The sequence below is a fragment of the Halichoeres trimaculatus genome, unplaced genomic scaffold (genome assembly GCF_033239565.1).
Source record: "Halichoeres trimaculatus isolate MK-OKI-2021-1 unplaced genomic scaffold, fHalTri1.1 fHalTri1_scaffold_5, whole genome shotgun sequence".
NCBI lineage: Eukaryota > Metazoa > Chordata > Actinopteri > Labriformes > Labridae > Halichoeres > Halichoeres trimaculatus.
The window spans coordinates 22,649,067-22,669,241 of record NW_027437183.1 but is presented as its reverse complement, the minus strand read 5'-3'; the positions used below and the strand labels follow the sequence as shown (position 1 = coordinate 22,669,241).

Below are 20,175 nucleotides of genomic sequence, written 5' to 3'. Positions count from 1 at the left end.
AGGTGTATGAGCCATTTCACCCACATTGTTTTTGAATTTTGTCTTGTCCTTTGCTCAGTCACCACAGGGGGCACTCTAGGTTAACAGGCGGGTACATGCTACAAAGGGGTACAGAAGAAGCCATGGTCTCAGAAACGGGAAGAGCAGACGCTCTTTTTTTTTATCAATAATCATGAACATTACACCCCTCATCAGCCATATCACCCTCAGAGTAAGGTGTCTGTACTTGCTTTTTGAAGCTGAGTTTTTCTCTCTAAGGTGCCTGAATGTGGTGAAATGATTGATTTACGTAAATAAAAAGGCACATAAGGTTTTTTATCATTTGTCTCAAACTATAGCGTTTACATTCAGTTTAGTACCTTCAATTAAATGCAAAAAGCAGGTGACGAATGTTAACTGGGTAAATACATCACCTGTAACAGCATCATGTATGTAACACCAGCTCAATGAACAGGAGGGAAAGAAGGTCTGTGGCAAACATAAGAAGTCTCCTTTGCTTATTTGGACATAAAGGATGTCACAACTCCAGCAGTTTTTGTCAAAGCCATCCAGTGAAAGTCATCAGTTCTGTAGAGAGCTTTTAGCTGTAACCTTCTAACTTTTATCAAGAATCTCTATAAGCCAATCAGACCACCAGGAAACTCACTTTCCATACAGCTTTTTTTTACTGCCTGTCTCCACTGTTAGGGTAGACTTTTGACAACAGGTTCGTCAGCACCCAGGCTACAGAGGCTTTTGTTTACAATTTCCACAGAGAAGATTCACAGTAAAAAGACAAAAGACTTTTGATTTGTCTCACTCTGAGGAAGTTTGGGACTACTTTGTTCAAATTTCACCTTGAGTTGCCAAGAGTTTCTCTCTCTTCTTCAAACCAAAGATTCTGTGAACTCTAATGTTACAGTGTCTGTCTTTTCACTGCCTCATCTTAGCAATGTCGCAAATGTCTTTTTATGATGACTGGAGTCATTATCATCATTACCTTGATTATCAGGAGAACTATTTTGATTTGAACTGTATTTATCTTTTTATAAAGAAAATCTTTAGTATAAAGTTCAACAGTGCTACTTCACAGCTAGGCCATACTGTTGCCCTCCGATGATTCTTCTTTCATTTTTCTGCAGGCCAGACTTCCACACTGGGCAACTATTACTAGAGATGGACAGATGTGTCTTTTCAGAGCCAATACCAATTTTTAGTAGTTAAGGAGGCTGATTAGCAATATTCAGAGCTGGTATTCATTTCAGTTCAGTTCAGTAAAACTGAAGTCTAATACAAACTCCAACCTTTGACTTTATTCAAATGTCTTTAAGCATATATTTATTAGACAACTCACAGGCTCAGGAGCATGTCTCATAAAGTTGAATTGAAAACTTAAAAAAATAAATAGCACCCTAAAGTATAGTATAGTATAGTATAGTATAGTATAGTATAGTATAGTATAGTATAGTATAGTATAGTATAGTATAGTATAGTATAGTATAGTTAAGTTTTCCAAAAAAAAACAGCTCTTTGTGTAACAAATCAGATGGTACTGTGGGTGGGACAGAGCTAGAGATGTAGTAGTGACTACAAACAGAGGTGTGGCTGCATCATAGCCATAATAACACAGTTTCATATAATGACAGATTAAAAAAAAGGCCAATGCCAATATGCCTCAAAAAGCTGACCAACAGTGCAGATACACTGGCCCAGCCATTAATAGGTGTATCCCTAATTAGTACCTTTTCGTGGTCATTTTGATACTTGCTACACTGGATACAAGTGTTCCTCTATACTTTTCACACACATCTATTTTTGGTTGCAAATGTACGGGCTGCGGGTTGAGCCACTGGAAACTGATTTCAAATTATTAGATTAAAACTGAAAAGAATGACTTGAAATCAAATTTAATTTGTTTTGAACTGAATTTATTTGCTTTGAAGTGAAACAAACAGCAACAGCTGTGAAGTCCTGTATTGAACTCTTGTAATGTGAAAACCAACCATGTCAAAAGAAAACAGATTTTAACTTTGGTTAGGAGCGACATGTAGAGGATTTCCGTGAATCAGTGCTCGACTTATCTTCCTCACAGGCGTAGATGGCGTAATGGTTGGGCCACACTGAACTGAATCAGAATTTTGCGAACTAAAATCGCATTTTGTATTTTTTTAGTTCTAGAAGTAAAGAGCTGAATTTCCATGTTGCTAAGAAAGAAAAAAAGCAAATAAACTCAATGATTTCTGATGGGAAGCATCAATCTGTTTTTGTGTTGTAGAAAGTAGAGCAGTTACACAGCCTGTATGTGTTTGTACTGTGGGGGAAATAAGACAGTGGATCCCATCCCTCTTGGACATTTGCTCACAGTTGATATTTTGCATTAGTTAGCAGGGGAGCAGATGGCTGCAGTGCTAGCTGTGCTCAGGCTCAGCACTTTTTTGAACTTTCATGTTGTAGGTGTCTGCTCAGAGCAGGACCTTCTCCATCCAGTCACCTCACCCTGGGAATATTCCTTCCCAGATATTAATGGACGCCCTTGCCGAGGCGACCACCTCAGCACAAAGCCCACTGGGACACAGGGAAAGCAAACGCCACACCTTTTTAGCAGCCTTGCCTCTTAATGACACTACACTGACATTGTGGTGCCTTCAAAATCTCCCTGAAAAACATATCTCCACCGCTTAGTCCACTAAAACTCTGTGTATTAATTTGACACCCTGCCCTCTAAATACGTGCTATCAGTAAGATATATTGCTGCTCATAAAGTGCATCCTTCATCAAACAGGTTAAAGGTGCAAATGCCAGATGTCCCATAATGCAGTACAGATAAAAAAAAAACATGAAAGTAATGCAAGCTGTGTCAGGACGGTGACAAACGCATGCCAACTGAATTGCAAAAAGGTAAAGTAAGTCCATATTGGACACACTTCCCAGAGCACGGAAAGTATGAAAGAGAGGACAACATCTTGTATCATCTATCTTCCTTAAACGCTGAAGCCGTGACAAAGTGGATGGAGAAATTATGATAAATGATAAGACGTATTTAGTCAATATCTGTAATTCTCTTTCTTCACTGTGCCGTGGTTCAAACCGCACGTTGTGTAGTTGGAAAGACAACCGTTCATTTAAATAGCACTTTGAAGGCCAGATTGTGATCAAATTGAAATGGGCATTGTACATGTTAATATCAATATCTCCCCCCAGGAGATGGATTGTCAACGGGCCTTTTTGTGATTTTATATCTTATTCAAACAGTGAGGGGGATAAATCTGGAGGTGTGTCTTTTAGCCCTGTTCTCCAGAGAGCACAAAGATGGAACACCAAACTGTGTTTGATATTCACACACATGAAGAAAGATTAACCATTAAATCCACTTCAAAGAAATCCACATTAACCCATGCAATGAAAAGAAAACAAAGATTATCTTATCATCTAAGACAAGTAGTTAACAGTGTTTTTGATACAATTAAAAAGGTAAAAGAAGGTGAACACAAAATATATCACTGACAGTGCTGAAAAGACCTGATGGCCGTGAAACTGTAAGAGTTAAAACGTGAATAAATGAGTATAAAAATGGAAAGACATAAAGATACTACTGTGTTTAGAAATTTATTTACAGTAAACAAATACCTATATCTAAGATGCATATTACTTTGATCATCAGAAAGGAGAATTACACCAGCACAAAGAAACACCTAGGTCAGACTGGGGATAGGTATCCTGCAAATTAAGAATTTCTTCTTCAGGAGCGACTCGAGGAGGGAACTTTGAAGGAGTTATGAACACTTCTGCTCACAAACGTATAGATTTTGTGTGTTTCTTGCTAAAGTCACACTTCTCCCAAGCAGGTACATGTGTGTCCGCGTGTGACACCCTAACCCCCTTCATTCAGAGGTGGGTGTGTTCAGAAAAACACATATGTTAATGTGGTGCAGACAGACAGAGAGCAATGAGAGACATAATTGTTTCAGCTGATCACTTCATGCTTTCTATGAGCTCCAACCTGTGAGCTGTAAACATGAAGCTTCACAGCACTGCATGATGGCTAATGCACATAAAATGACCAATTTAGAAGACTGGGATGGGACATTGGGATAAAGCTCGGGCTGTTTTCCAAACCGCCTACCATACCAGCAGTGCCTACTGATTTGATGGGAATGTAGTATTTAGTGAGTCGTATGTGGAAAAAAAGCAAAATCTGCAGTATGCCAAAAATTCCTGTTTGTCCTACAAATCCAGAAAAATGTCTTAATATGCAACAGGCTTGTCTACCCTGCATTCTATGTTCCCATCTTTGCAGGTGGCACTCAAGTTTGGGTGAATTATCGCCACCCACTGAAAAGAGTTAGTATTACAAATACAATACAACAACACTAACGTTAGAGTCCATCTAAACCACATTTTCACTTTTTTTGAAAACCATGCATGAATTCTAATGAAGCAGTTTTTCCATCTGATTTCTTTTAAGTTAATCCATTCCAGATTTGTTTTCTAATAATCAATACAACTTTTGATATATAAAAATCAAATATGATGAAATCAGCTGTATACTTCTGTGCATTTCCATTGTTTTATTCAAAGTACAGGACTCTGAAGTCTCTCCCTGAGTTTGTTGTTTTTTCGAAATGAAATTTAACTTAAACCACTGAAAAAAAGAAAGAAAGAACTAGAGCTGAAACGATTCCTCGAATGATTCGAGGTACTCGATTACAAAACTTACTCGAGTAATTTTCTCCGCCTCGAGGAACCGTTTCATTTTAAAAAAAGATCTTACTCTTACCCTAAACCTAATCCTCCCCAAACCCAGGCCTAAACCTAACCCCCCTAAACCCCAGGTCTAAACCTAACTCTAAACCTAACCCTCCCAAACCCAGGCCTAAACCTAATCCCAGATCTAAACCTAACCCTTACCTTAGTCCACATTGAAGTAACCCTAAACCGAACCCTGGGCCAGGGCTGAGGCCATATTAAAAGAGTTTTCAGACCCCTCAAGCTACCTCTTATACAAAATAGCAACTAGCAACAAATCTAGCTTCTTTTCTGGAGTTTGGAGACTAACGGGTCATTCTACAAAACGGCTGCCATTTGGGTCCGCAACATTTGATGAGAGGTACAAGGCACAAAAAATGTGTCAAAGTGGGTTTACAAATTTTGGAGCTACCAAAGCAAGTGCTCTTATTGACATGCTGTATCAGAAAATTCTGTTTCTTAAAGAGAAAATTTTTCAGTTGAAAAATAACTGCTCTCCAACTAAACAAAAATGTATTTTATCCGATTACTCGATTGAGCGATGGGATTTTCAGTAGAATACTCGAATACTAAAATATTTGATAGCTGCAGCCCTAAAAAGAATTATTCTTTGAAATGTAATGACCACTTTTTTTCTTTGGCTTAATTGTATTAATGTTTTTATTACTTTTAATCTAAATCGTCTTTTACTGTATTGTTTCTGTATCTTCCCCACTGACTGAATTATGTTATGTTAAATAATTTTAGCAGTCACAAATTAATAATCGAAATGTTAAAATGTGCCTATGGTTTGTTTGGAAATTTATAATAAAGTTAGAAAATTACATCAGCTGTACTTCCACTCTACCAAACTGAAAACAAGTGTAGCATACTACATGAAGACCCCACAGTATAGTCATACTACAAACTACTAGCAGAAGGAAGTATGAAGTCAGTGTCTCTTACATTCATATGTAGTGGTTTGGAACCAGCCTAAGAATCAGTGAAAGTGTTTTCTTTTTTTGTTTTAGTTCGATTTAAACTATATGTTATAGAAGTTCAAAAATCTGAGGTGGTGTATCTCCACTATACATGGTTTCCTGCTGGTCAGTATTATAAGCTCCAGCTCTCCTTCAGCTACGATGAGTTTTAATGTGTCTATTTGTGTCAACTTTTCAGAACTGGAGCTTTTTCACACCTTTAATGACCACATTGTATTGGTAACAGATAGTGGCTCCATGTAGCCAGAAGGTTAAGAGGAAGTGCTCAGAGCTGAGTGAGGTGTGTGTCAGAACAAGTGGCCCTGGGAACTAAGAACATGACAGGAAGATGAGTGAAAAGTACCACGCAACACAATGCAACATCCCCTCCGAGGAGAGGCGTGATGGTGACTCATAATGTGTAATTTCATGTTAGCCTGCACACACACACACACACACACACTTACACACACCTACACTCAACTACTCAGAATCCATCGAGAATTTCCATTTGGAACACAAGGTGCCTGAGAAACATCTAATTACACGACCGAGGCTTGATTGAAGGCTGTAGTAATGGGCTGAATGGTGGCGCTGTGAAGCACCTTGTTCCAAACAGTTTGGTGGAGGACATCCGTCACTCTGCAGCAGAGAAGCAACAGGTAGCTGTCCGCACAGTTAGCGGACCCCGACCTCAGTGTGCTTTAACACACAAAGTATAAGAATCTGGAGGCCAGAGGACAAGGATGGGGACAAGTCTAAAAGACAAGGGGATCATACTGCCCAAAAATGTTTGCAGAGTGGATATTGAACACCGTTGTTGAGGTTACTATTTATCTCATGCCAGCCAAGTTGGCACGCACATCTGGCGCTGGGTACTTAGTGCAATTATTTATGATTTCCTCCAAGATTTAAAAGCTCTTCGCCCGGCCTTGTAATGCAGTAACTGATTGCACTGCTAATGTAATTAAGGGGAGATTATGATGTCCACGTGGCACACCAGATGGTGGCATTCACAGCGATGGGGGAAGGCACAACTGGCACACCACTGCACAAGGGCAGTGAGGCGCAGTCAGTCGGAGCAGTCCAGACTCCCCACCAGACGGAGGAAAGTATATGTGTGTATGCATGCATGTGCATGTGTGTGTGCATGGATGCATGTGGGTGTATGGGTGTGTGTTTAATAAGTTAAGCAATAAAGTAGAAGCTGGTAAGAGATGAGTGTGTTTTAGAATAGTACCAGCGCAATTACTCAAGCTCCCCTGACCACCTCCAGATGCACAATGGCCACAAAACTATCAAAAAAGCCACAAATAGGTCAGCTTAAACCTGCTGTTTGATCTTGGGAGGTTAAACTTGTGAGAAATCTTCTCTTTCCTGGATTTGATTTACTCTTAACTCCAAATATGAAGAATTACAAAATGAATCTGACAGTTCCAACATTTTCAACTTGTGCAATTCAGTGCCTTAGCCAAGAAAACAGATGGCAGAAATGGAAAATTAAATCACATTTGGCAAAGCCATCATGCTTCAGGAGATTTTTCAGCCAAGGCAACAATGAGACTGCACCAAACTGACCTTTAATTAGAAAAAAAGCATGATATTATAGAGCCATGTGAGGCTGTTTCCTACGGGGGCACTAAGGGTAGGCTTCTTAAAGCTTGTTATTATAAGCTATTCAGGACACACAGGGACAGGAGTGAGAGGAGGAGGAGGGGGGTGAGGGTCATATATGAAATGAGACCTGCAGATTTCTACACAGCCTATAATGGGTTCACGCGGGTGACGGGGACATTGGGGCACAGTAGATTTCCCAAGTTGAGATAGGGATATTATTACTCTCGGGGTGGCAACACAGAAATCTCCATCTTCAGTCCCCAGACTAGTGTCAGCAAATTACACAACACAGGGAATGACCTTTACACATGAAAAGAAAACCTTTGCTGTTTTTTATCATTTGGGTGCAAAGTCGCTCACTGAGGTATAATTTTGGTCCAGAGGCTCCTCTGTCATCCTCTGATTACCCATCACTGCTACAACATTGTTAAGACATGCCGGGATATGATATTCTGCACTAGATAGGATGATCCAAGGTTTATGGGGTCGGCTTGAACTGAGATGTGTCATAAAGTATACATGAAACAAAGCGTGAACAAAGGAATCACAGTTTTAATGAACCTTTTCAAAATGCCAGCTGTAATGCTATGCATCCTACTCTGACTGCTCCCCCACAGAAATCTGCCACAGCCATCATTCATCTTAGCGCACAGTCCTCAGCGTGCAATGTGGCGCACATTAAAACACTGTAATAGCTGATGGCTTTCACAGTTAGCATGTGTTGCTGATATCTCCAGACTCCCGACGAGTGTTTCATCACCTACTCCATAATTAGACCATTACTTTAGCAGGTGTACCTCTTCTCAGCCAGAGCATGTGTTGTTTCTTTTTTTTTTCTTTTTCATCTTTTTTTTTTTTTTTTCACTGACACCTGAGATTTTATCTTATCAACTCTGGTGCTGCCACATACTCAACATAAAATGAGCATGCCTGTTTTAGTAGCTTGTCAACACCTTGATGTGGAAGCATGTGTTTGTAGGAGTGTGTGTGTGTATGTGTGTGTAGTCAATGGTAGTGATGATGATGGGTGTTCCAGCTGCTAAAAAAGGAAGTCCTTTGTCAGAAAAAGACAAAATTAACACGTTCTTTTTTTTTTCTTCCGTTGTTTGTCAGTGATATTGAACAACAGTACACTACAAAAACTGCTCTGACACCTTAAATAACTTGTGCTCTGTTCTAATGAACGACTGCTCTGACTTATTGAGGACTGAAAGGCCAGAGAAAGTTTTATCTTAACAATTTATAACACAGAACAGTTTGATGAGAGGCCCACAAGTTTGCTGAAATTAGCTTATTTGCCTGAAAGTTGCTTCATTTTTTCAGTACCATAAACACTCAGCTGCAGGTTAGCTTGGCTTGTAATACCAGTATAAACCGGTGCTATTGCCTCATGGTTCCTACCCTAACTGGTTTCTAACTGCTGTTATGTTTACCTTATGTCAGGACTTGTTCTCTGTTTCAGCCACACAACGCTGGCAAAGGTGATTAAATGTGTACAAACTAAGGTGCAACATCCATCTTAGAAAAATTAAGCCTCTGCTGTTCATCGAGAATCCACTGGAGAAAGACCAGAAGTCATGTACACACAAAGTCAAAAAAAAAAAGACTTTTACAGCATTAACGCACGTAATTACAGTTTGAATTTTTTTTACCTCCATAGGTTAGAAGATATTAGGATCATTTGATTGTCCAATCAGACACAGCTCACCTCACGTGACTGACAGGCAACCTATAGCTGTTAGAAAGGTAGCTCAAAGCCAGCGTCATATCAAATGTGGCTGCGTCTGGAGATTGACTTCATTTCACTGTATCAGGAACTGACGGGTGATATGGTGGAGATTACATCCATGTTTTATACAGTCAATGGAACAAATATAAGTTGAGTTGGACTCAAGTCCATAAGAGCTAAACAAAAATCAAAACAATAGCTCCATGCTCAACCCCGTGAGCCATCAAGCTCACAAAGAAGACAAATTTCCGAAAGATATCAATCACTTACATTAAGATCAAGTTTTCATCCAGGAAACATTTGGCTAGAGCTCATCTATACAGCACTGACAATCTACCCCATAGAACATGGTTCAGCCACTGTTTACTAAAGAGCTGACTTGAACTTGCGTGACAAAAGTGCACGCAAGACTTATCCAACCAATACATCTATGGGTTGGATAACTTTTATACTAAATTATCTGACAAAATAAGGATCTCTGTCCACAGTTACACAGATAAACAGCAAGGTAACATTTTTATTTGGGTTCATGTAAAACAGCTGCTTAGCCTGTGTATCTGAAATACCCCTTCATATTTGGGGCATCTTCAGGAAAATACTGCTTTATTTGTCGCTTCCTCATGGCCCACTGGTAACACTAGGTGACAGGTTAAATGTTTTTCGTGTTTTCACAACGTGTTTTCGTGCTTTGCAAGCTAATCAGTAATCTGTTTTAAGCGGATAACAAGAATACAGCATAAGGTTGTTCTTTTGTTTGTTTGCTTTTGTTATTTTCATGGAAAAATACAATTACATACAACATTCAAAAGGGAAAAAGGAGACTCAATTAGCCGAAGTGAAGGATGATACTCCCATCTCAAATGCAAAGAAAACACCAGCACAATCAACTTTGTAAATTCACAGCGTGAACAAATTCAAAGCCAAGGAAGTTAAAGTAACGATACAAATCTTGAACACGACAAAAAGCAACAGACTCTGTCTTCTTCGGCTGTGGCACACACAATGAAGCACATTGAGCTCACAGCAGTAGCTTGCATTAGCCAAACACAAAAGGCATACAACTCAAGGTGGTCTTTGAGCGCTCAAAGCAAACTTACGGTATTGATGAGTCGTCGTCGTCCTTATCACCGTCCTTATAATCCTCAGTATACGCTCTCCATATCATCCACTGTCGGCACTCGTTAGCTAGAGTCCGCTATCATCACCGCGCAGTCCGCTGTTAGCGCCAAAGTTTGTTGGTAAAATAAGGAAGGAAACAAAACTGAAGCTGGTTAGCTTCGATGCGTCCGAAGTTTAGTACTTTACATAATCCGTAAGAGGAAGTATCTTCGAGACTTCGAGCTTTCAGATTAACTTCTGAGAGCAATTTTACGACACATTAGCTGTGGTCAGTAGGACAGAGGAACCAGCCAATCAGTGGGCACGGTAAGAGGTGAACGGATGGGGGTCATCATCAGTGGCAGTCTGGGAAAAATGTAGCAAAACTTGCAGTTTTATGGCAGTTCGCTTTTTTTTTTTTTTTTTTTTTTGTGCAAATGGTGACCCACATGTGTCGTTTGTGGATGTCCTTCATCAAAATAAATAAATAAATAAATAAATAAAAAGTGATGTTTTCTGATTTTTTTTTTATTATTATTATTATTATTTTTTTTTTAATCAAACTGAAATCTTGCAAAGAAGAACTACCTTGCAATATATAAATTTAGCCAAATAGATGTAACACTTGAACTACAGTGGGCATATCTGAAATTAGGTCAATTTTATTTGTTAGTTAAGAGTAGAGGAAAAGGTTAAAACATATAATAATAATAATAATAATAATAATAATAATAATAATAATAATAATAATAATAATAATGATAATGATAATAATAATAGCCAAACAATTTCACAAAACTTGGGAAAGTTTTTACCACTGCAGTCAAAATGTGGAGGTGATGAAAGTTAACAATCCTCTGATGATCTATTTCTTTTCTAGACATCGCTCTTCTTATCACATAAGCATTTTGGAGGGAAAAAAAAAAAAAGGATCTCCACTTGTGCAGACATGTAAGCCTATAAATACACTTCACAGTGTGTGGCTCCTGTGTAGACACCATGCTGGCATATGGCACCATGTCACAAAAGAGAGCAACAAGTCTTTGATTGAAATAATTTTGGTTTGACAGGGAAATGACTCACTTCTTTGGTGTGAGGAAAAAAGGAAAGCATCTGTTGCACTGTTGTGTTTTGGATAGTCTACAAAGAGGCTTTAAAGTTACCTGAAAAATGTACAACCTGTTATCACAGAGCTAATACTCTGCTCTTTATCTTGCTCCTGTCTAATTATAGTAATGACGTGATGATAAGACAGACAACCAACTGAAGTCTTGACCCTTAGATATGTTCATGTAATGATAGTCATCTGATGAAGCACAACCCCAACTCAGTTACCAAGCCAAATTGGATTTCAGGTTATTGCAAAGAAACACACCCACAGGTCAATGTGGTAGTGTCGGCCTTGGCCCTTTGTCTTCCCTTGCACATGCTCACATAAGACTGACAAATCAAAATTACACTCTTAGCATACGGAGAAGCTTGCACTTTGCTGGTCCTGACAATAAATGTGTTTTTTTAATAATTAATTGATTGTAGAATAAGTAGTTCTTCAGTATTGCACTTGCACAGCATTCTGACTTTAAAAGTTATAGGAGCGAGTAAAGAAGTTACGATGTTTATGTTTTCTGGTACAGCTCTAAATGTAGCCAAAAGATGTTTTGCTCTTAAATTAAGAAGAATAACTTCGTTTATATGAATAATAACACAGACTTTAAATTAATTTAAAAAAAATCTATTTAAATCCTTATTCTGGAGCGGGGAGGGTAAGAATTTGAAAGAATTTGATAAAAAATTAGTTTGCTATTATGTAAATATTTGGAGTTAGCAAATCATTATGTTGATCATTCAAGCTGTACCCGGAAGTATTTATCACAGATAGAAAAAAAAAGTCAGGCAGTTGACCGGCGCGAGCAGGGTTAAAGTCCACAGCTGGAATGATAACGTCACTCTGGAGACGCACACTTTTCAAACAGGTAAACTCAAACTGAATGATAGCTTTGATGGGTATAAGTTTTTACCTATGGTTTTTACTAAAGGACACGTAGGGTTTATTTTTTACTAACAACGCTCTAAGTCGACAGGTCACTGTACATTACAGGTATGTTTGCTAGCATAGTGCGCAGCTGCACCTGTCGCGATATCTCACGTCTAACGCTCTCAAATCAGAACATCATCTTACTGTGACTCCAAACTTTGTGGGTATGTTTCCAGAGTACTATTTCAATCATCAAAAAATGGATGACAGTCAACTAACGGGAACGTCACAGAACACGCCTCGGTGTTTGTTATGTACATTCAGGTGGCTTATCTGTCTTCAAGTTGTCCGGCTCCGTTAGGTTAGCTTACTCTGCTTACAACTAGTGCATGATTCGTGATTAATATCTGACTCCCCAGAGAATTCAAGGTTGTGTATCAACAAAATTTGAGCTGGAAATGACTTTAGATTGATGTGTCTTTGGTTTGTCAGCCCGTGTCTCTAAATCCTGATTTTCTGCTGGTAAACAAGGCTCATTTTGAACAAACTAATGTTTCAAAAGAGATACTTTGTCCTATTAGCTAATTTGCTATCTTGTTTCATTTGAATAAGTACAGCTTGCTAACATTTGTTAAGGAGACAGCTGTTTCTGGAGCAAATCCTCTAATTTGATCAGCTTAATTGCAATAGATTTCCTTAACATCAAGATTGAATGCTGCAACTTTGTCAGTTTGTACAAGAATGCTTTAAAAGTAATCTAATCAAATTGCATAAGGGAACCATTGCAAAGCCACTTAGACTGTAAAAGGCTTGCATAGCCATTAGGGAAAAATTCCCTTAGACAGGAATGGATAGCAATTGATTGGGACTTCCTTGAAAATATGTGATCACTCCCCCCTAATTTGTAATTTGGTGAAGCCATTCTGTGGTCTCCAAATGCTGTTTGGTGGTCGGTCTCACTTGTCATTTGAGCCTGGATTAGGTGGACAATTTTTCTTCTTGATCCTAATAAACCTCATGAAGAAGTCAATAATGTGGCCATTTTAGACAAGAAAAGCCTTGTCCATGCTCCACCTACTGACCCCAAAGAGAGCAATCTTCATTTTGTTTCATTATCTGCATTTTAAGGCATTTATTTTAGGTTTCAGATTGAAAGCAATCCCTCTTGTGTGTGGAAGAGAAATCTTTTGTTTTTCTATGTACCATACATACTAAGTATTTAAATGCCATGCCTTGGATTATAGTTTGTGCTCAAAAGTAATTTTCCTTTGCAAACAAAATGTGGATCTTTGTCACATGTTTTCTCTGTTAAAACATTAGCAGAGCGACTCCTCTTGTTCTCTTCCACAGTTTCAACATGTCTGCAGTGACCAGCCAGCAGCTCACAGAGCCCATCTCTGCAGTTGGAGTAATCTGTTCTCTTAATAAGGCCCCTGATGGCTACTATACTGTGAGTATTCATTTTAAACTGCAAGGGAATCGTTTTTCTCAAACAGGTTGATTCATAAGCTTTTATTAAGGTAAATGAAATAGATAACAGGGGCTTGTAGTTATGTTTTTAGGACAAAAATTGGACCAAATGAGTATCCAGTATCCACAAACTAATATTAGGAATTATCTCACTAAAATCTTCTCTGTACCTCCCACTCATGCATATTGCGCATCTACAGAAGGAAAAACACCTTTTAAGACACCAAAACCTGTTTTTGATAGTCAGCAGAGATGATGGTGAAGATGCTATGGTTACTAAAAAAGTTGGTAATGGGTTACCAGAAACATAAAAATCATTTTGCTTAACTATAAAACCCAACAGTATTACAGCAGTTTTATAGTAACTGAACTTACATTTCTACCAGGTTCTCAATCCATGTTTCTACTAGGAATGTGCATTTTGTTGACTAAACAATCTGCTATGGTCACCTTTACAAGCTGGCACAAAAATAACTGCTCAGTCAGATTTGATCAGGTGTTAAATTCACAGCTGCTTCCTAACGATGACCCTAAAAAATACAAGTCAGTGCAATTGTAACAGATATTGTTAAGGAATCCACGGTGAAAACAAGGAGGGGGAGGACACAGTTGCAGATTATATAGAAAGGTTTATTTAACTAACTCAAAAGTCCAAAACTCAAAAAGGAATCCAAAAATCATACTCAACAAAAAAGACTAGAAAATCTTACGAGGGCCAGGAAACACGCAACAATAACTCAAGACAACCACAGCAACACGACAGCAAACAATGAACTGACAAAGAAATAAGGAAACACGGGCTGCATTTACATGCAGTCAGTAACCCTTTTAATAGTCCGAATACTAGGAATAACCCAGTTGCGCACAGCCATGTAAACACAACAACTATAACCCTTTTTAAGAAACCTAACCCTAATAATTGGTCATGTTTACGCAACTTGGGATATCCCCATCCAAAGGAACGTTAATTAGTGTTCTGCGCTGATCTATTCACAAGGAATCTTGGTCTTTTGAGTACAGGAAGTCTGCCCTGCTGCTGCTGCTGTTGTTGTTCCAGCTGTTGCTATGGATACAGGAAGACAAAGCAGAAATGACACGCATTGTGTCATGATGTTCTCTGTGTGTTGAGATGTTGACCGTGTTTTGCTGTTTTGATCAGGGTACTACGTAAACAGGAATAACTGTTTGCTCACATGTGTAAACAGGTTATTCTGAATGTTCCGAAAACCGTAATATTGGCCTGAACCCAAATATTGACCGCATGTAAACGTAGCTACAGAGACAATGGCCATGTCCACATGTAATTAGGTATCTGGGAAACCATATACATTCACATGAAACCGCAGCTGTACGTCACTAAAAACAAGGTTTTCTGAAAACTCCGGCCAAATTGAAGACTTTGGAAAACTCTGGTTTCATGGTTTCATGTAGATGCCAGTAAACAGAGTTTTCAGTTCTGTAACGTCACAGCTGAATGACAGGAGCTCATTCTGATGGATGACACAGGTTTTACGTCAGGAAAACACTGCCAGATTTGGGTTTGGGTTGGCCACACTTGTCAGCAGATCTGCCCACTGCGTGTGCCCGAATTTTTTTTTTTAAACAAATGGGGACAGTCAAACAGGAGGGAAACACAAGGAGAACTAAAACATCATGGGGAAACTAAAGATTGAGACAAGATTATTCCAAAACACCGAAGAACTAAGAATAAATGTAACAAAAATACTTGCATATGTCAAGAACCAAACCAAAACCGAAAAGAACAAGAACTATAGAAAAAAACGGGAAACACAGAAAACATAAGACAAGAATCCTAAAGAATCATGACCAAGGAACTTAAAATACACAAAACACAAAAGTGAATCACGATTATTCCTTCATCCTTGTGAATGTATTTTATGTGAGTGTCGTTAAAGGGTAAAATGTTATCCAACAGAATGTCTCATCTGTAATAGGATCCTCTTTTGGTTAGCTTTGCTGTTGGTGCTATTTGTAACTGTTAACTGACTGTGTAGCATAATTCACATGCAGGATGTTGGCAGTCTTCCAGGATGTTTTTTGGTTTGAGCTGTTAGATGACTTATTCATAAAGTTTACTTTGATGATTAGGAAGATTCCCTTCCTGACATTGTTATTGGTTGCCACCAGAATTACAGACACACTGGAGGGGATGGTTTAATGATGTTTGCTTGATGCCCACCAGAGTCTTTTAAGTTTACCCCCATGTATTTCTTACTTTCAAGTCGCACCAACTTCAGCAAGAGAGTGAGTGTGTAAGGGTGTAGTGCAGGAATCGGTTGATTTATGTGAACCTCTCTTTGTTTTGTAAGGCTTGGAGGGAGTTAAAAAGAAAAGAGTGTGTGTGAGAGTTAGACAAAGCACAAAGCAAGCTCAAGGGCAGATCTCTCTTCCTCCATCTCTCTTCCTTTTCAGACTTCTTCTTCTTGCTCTCACCCAACACCCACAGCCCCCCTTATTGCCTGAGTTTTTATCTCTTCCTGCTCCACCCTGCACACCCAGCTCGTTGTAATCTCTGGCAGATGATGGTGGGTTGGCATCAGAAAGGAGCCACTGGCAGGAAAGCTGCGTGTACAGCACATGGTAGTGACAAAGAGAAAGAGAGAAAACCCCTTTAGACTTCCTCTGCTGCTGCTCCACTGTGCCAATACATTTCACATGATGTGCAAATACTGTGTTTCCTGTAGGGCTACAAGCAAAGAGTGTTACTGTTTTGTCTCAGTTGAAGGTGTTCTTTATAAAGTTGTGTATTATACAGGTTTTTTTCAACAAGAAACTAGTGCAACAGTGAGTCAGAAATTAAAAATATTTGAGACATTAAACTCTGGGTTGTAAAGGGGATTCTTGGGTTTTTGGAATTGGCCTCTAGTGGACTCTTGAAGGTCTGCAGTGTCTTCATATTTTAAAACCTGAGATTGAAACTGTGACCAACTGAAATACATCCACTTAATGTGTATTTGATGACCCCACGAGCACTTTTTCGTGCCACTATGAGGTTATTTTTTATTTCATACCAAAAAAGTCTCAGTGAACAAAGTCTAATACTTAAAAAAATGATTATTATTACTTTCAGCATTAGCTATACTTTCTGTTTGTATTACTGAGGACAAGTTAGCCTGAGTATATACTAGGTGTGAAACAGTTTATGTAAAAAAATCAGAATCGATCTGTCCACCTAACTCGGTTCAGGGCACATGTGTGTTCATGTTTTTCTTTTTTTCTTCACTTCACTTCTCAAATTGAAGTGTACGTGGTTCCAATCACACACATGTGCAATGCGAGGCAAAGGAGTACAGTAGGACACTTGTGGAGGGAGGTGTGTGTTGTATACATGGCGAGTGGAGAATACAGAGTTAGAGGATGTGTCTGTGGTATTGTATTGTTCTGCTGCAGACGACAAATCTAGCGACTTTTCAGGAGTTTGGAGACCGGCATGTAGGGATGGGTACCAGCTTAGGTACTTTTCAGGTACCGACCGAATTCCGTCTGTAGTAACCAAACCAAAAAGGTACCATGTTTAGGTACCTTAAAGTATCCTTGTGCGTGAAAGAGTAGGCGATTTTCTATGCTGAACATAAACACAGCATTGCAATGTTATTGAAGACTAAATATACCAAATTAAAAAGCTTTGAGATTTTATTATTAAACAAATTAATATCACTGCATAAACACACAAAAGTACTGAAAATTGGTACGGTTGAGTACCGATACCAATTGGTAGGTACAGGGCATTGGTACCGTAACGTTTCAAATACTAAAGGTACCCATCCTTACTAGCATGAAAGCATGTTTTGGTCTTTCTCTCCTCAATGAGCAGGGAGTGCTGCCCTGAGCACCTCCCCCATCCAAATTACAGACAGACAAGCCCTCCTCCTCACAGTGGTCGCCTCCTGCTGCTGCAAGTGCCTGTCTCTTTTGGGTCACTTCTGCTGGTCCCACACCTGGATAAAGGAGGAGGGCTGATATTTTGAAATAATAATAATAAAAAAAAACAGGAATTGACAGAAGAAAGTTTATTTAAAGTTCTTTACACTTTTTTACCTGCTTTCTGTCTCTCCTACATAATTCCTCTCTCCTACAGTGTCCATGACAATTACATGCAAATTGCTTATTATGCAAGTTAGGCGATGGCGACATTTAGCGATTTTTAGCGACTTTTGACTTCTGGAACAGCCAAAAGAAACTTTCCTTACTGAGGAGTTGGAATGTTGAAGCTAGCAATGTCTCACCCAGTTCTAATGATGTTTTAAATAGCAAACTGCCTCAGTCTTTCACGTTTCACATGACTATGTATGACTTAATTAATTAAAAAAAAAATCTGTTTACGGTGGATTATTGAGACATATGGTATTGTGGGAAGTTAAAAACAATAACAGTGAACACCAAACCAAACCAAAAACTGTGATGAAATCTGAAATGTGGATTTTGTGAACCGATCCATCACTAGTATACGCTGTAGGTTTTGTGAACATTATACCTGCTAAAGAACCACAGTCATTGTTAAATCCTTTCTAGTGATTAATTTCAGCCGGAGTTTGTTTTGCTCAGTAGAAAAAAGATCTGTAAAATAAATCCTTCAAAGGAATGAAATATCAAAATCGAATCCGCAAATAAAAAGTCAAGTACAAGTTAGCCTTCGAGAAAACATTCAAGGCTCTCTGACTCAGCTCACGATTTCAGATGCATTTGTTCCACCTTCAAGAATATCTTTGAACATCCCGATGAGATCTTTCATGTGCAGACAAACAAAAATACCAGAGCACTAATGCAGCTCTGAGAAGGGGAAGTCTCAGGATATTACGCTGTATTGATTTTCTTCTCCTTTCATACGGGGCTTCTTTAAAAATTCCTGCTCGATGCTGACTGCTTTCCATACTCACCATACTTTTTTTATACGGCAGATCAAAAGCCTGATTAACTCTTTTGCTCTCTGATTCGAGGCGCTCACATCTCTGAACTTGAGCAGGTTGTTCCAACACTCGAGAGCACAGGCCCAGATCAAACACCGCTCCGCTGGGATCAGGAGCTTTGCTGAAGCACCAGCAGCCACCCAACATCAAACGGCGAGAGCAGACTCACGCACACGCTGCTTCTGTGCATGGGCTGCAGAGTGGATAGGCGTGTATATTTCAGATTCACCTGAGAATCTGAAATCTTTCACTTATAAACCCCTTACTTTCTTTAAAGAAGCCTGTTACCAGCGTATGAGCGAGGATAACTTCAAGTCCCAATAGCTGCTTAACCTTTTCTTATGCTGAGCTATTCTAAGGTTTAAGCTAAAGCTTTCTATAGATTGACATCTGGATGATTGCAGCCTAAATGTAGACACATCTATTGGCAAAGACTAGGGCTAGAGCATCTAGCATGGTTCAGTACGGTTCATCTTGCTATGACATGCATTTTGTGGCATTTCCACTGACTAATCCCCGGACGGATCCCAAAAGTACTGAGACAAACCATCCCACTTTTCCGGACCCTTCTGTTGGGGTGCCAGACTCGACCGATACAACCCAGAAGGTGGAGCTAGAGCACTGCAGACGGTTGATTGGTTGAAAGAATCGTCACTTACCGTGCAACAGCAGCTGCTGTGTTTCTCCTGGCGGCACACAGTCTTCTCTGAACAAAGCTTGATTGTGCTTTGTGACAAAGAGCCACATGGAAATCACAAAGAAGACGAATTGCTCAATGTCTTCCATCATTGATCTTTGTTTACTGTGTTGCATTTTTCTTCTTTCTTTTCTTCTTCCACGCTATTACATAACTGACGTGGCTATCGGCATCCAGCTCACACGCTGCCTTCTAGGAGTGGGCACAGTTGGCTGTGGTAAACGAACAGGATCAGGCTTTACTCGTCCAACCTGTACTAAACTGAACTGAACTAGGGCTGGGTACCGAGTTAGGTACTTTTATAGGTACAGACTGAATTCTGTCAAAAGTACCGTGTACTGATTCACATAAAATCAAAAGGTACCATATTTAGGTACCTAAATGCATCCTTGTGACTGTGAGGGAGTGGAAGAGTAGCCGATTTTCCATGCTGGACATGAACACAGCATTGTAAGGTTATATAATGAAGAATGAATATGTTAAATTGAAAAAAAATATGTATTTTATTCTTCAGTAAATTGACATTTTTTTACCACAATAACACAGAAAGTAACAAAAATTGGTGCCGTTGAGTACCGGTACCGATTGACAGGTACCGGGTATAGGTACCGTATCGTTTCAAATGTGAAAGGTACCCATCCCTATACTGAACTAAGCCGAATTGCTTGGTGGAAACGGAGCTTTAGCAAAGATGTCCTCGAAAACAGTGATTTACAACCTGACCAGTCTATAAGACACTGTGTTATTGCACGGACACATCTACTTTGCATTTTTTACCAACATAAAGCTAAAGTGAGCTAAAGAAACCCTAGCTTTAACACTGACTCAAGTTAGCCATTAAGAACAGAATGCCAAACTTAAACTGAAAGTCAAAGACATCAGTTGATGAAGGTCTTTGTAGTCAGCAGTCATTTCAGTAGAGAGAAATAATCTGAGCCTGTTTTTTTCTATTTTCAGTCTCTTTTCTTCACTGAAGG

The 20,175-nt window shown here is 39.2% G+C and overlaps 1 protein-coding gene and 1 long non-coding RNA gene across 4 annotated transcripts in view; one reads left to right on the top strand and one right to left on the bottom strand.

Annotated features, from left to right (window-relative positions):
* The window catches only part of LOC141790999 (uncharacterized), a 97,401-nt gene extending 86,942 nt beyond the window's left edge, over positions 1–10,459 (bottom strand). Inside the window, exon 1 of the long non-coding RNA XR_012598293.1 lies at positions 10,128–10,459. This is a non-coding gene — a long non-coding RNA (uncharacterized LOC141790999). The remainder of the gene's footprint in view (positions 1–10,127) is intronic.
* A 1,559-nt stretch (positions 10,460–12,018) lies between these two features.
* The window catches only part of mvb12bb (multivesicular body subunit 12Bb), a 40,974-nt gene continuing 32,817 nt past the window's right edge, over positions 12,019–20,175 (top strand). For all 3 annotated transcript variants that reach the window (XM_074670805.1, XM_074670804.1, XM_074670803.1), the window contains exons 1-2: positions 12,019–12,101; positions 13,454–13,553. In XM_074670805.1, the coding sequence (XP_074526906.1) occupies positions 13,461–13,553 (93 nt within the window). In that variant the 5' untranslated portion in view covers positions 12,019–12,101; positions 13,454–13,460. The remainder of the gene's footprint in view (positions 12,102–13,453; positions 13,554–20,175) is intronic.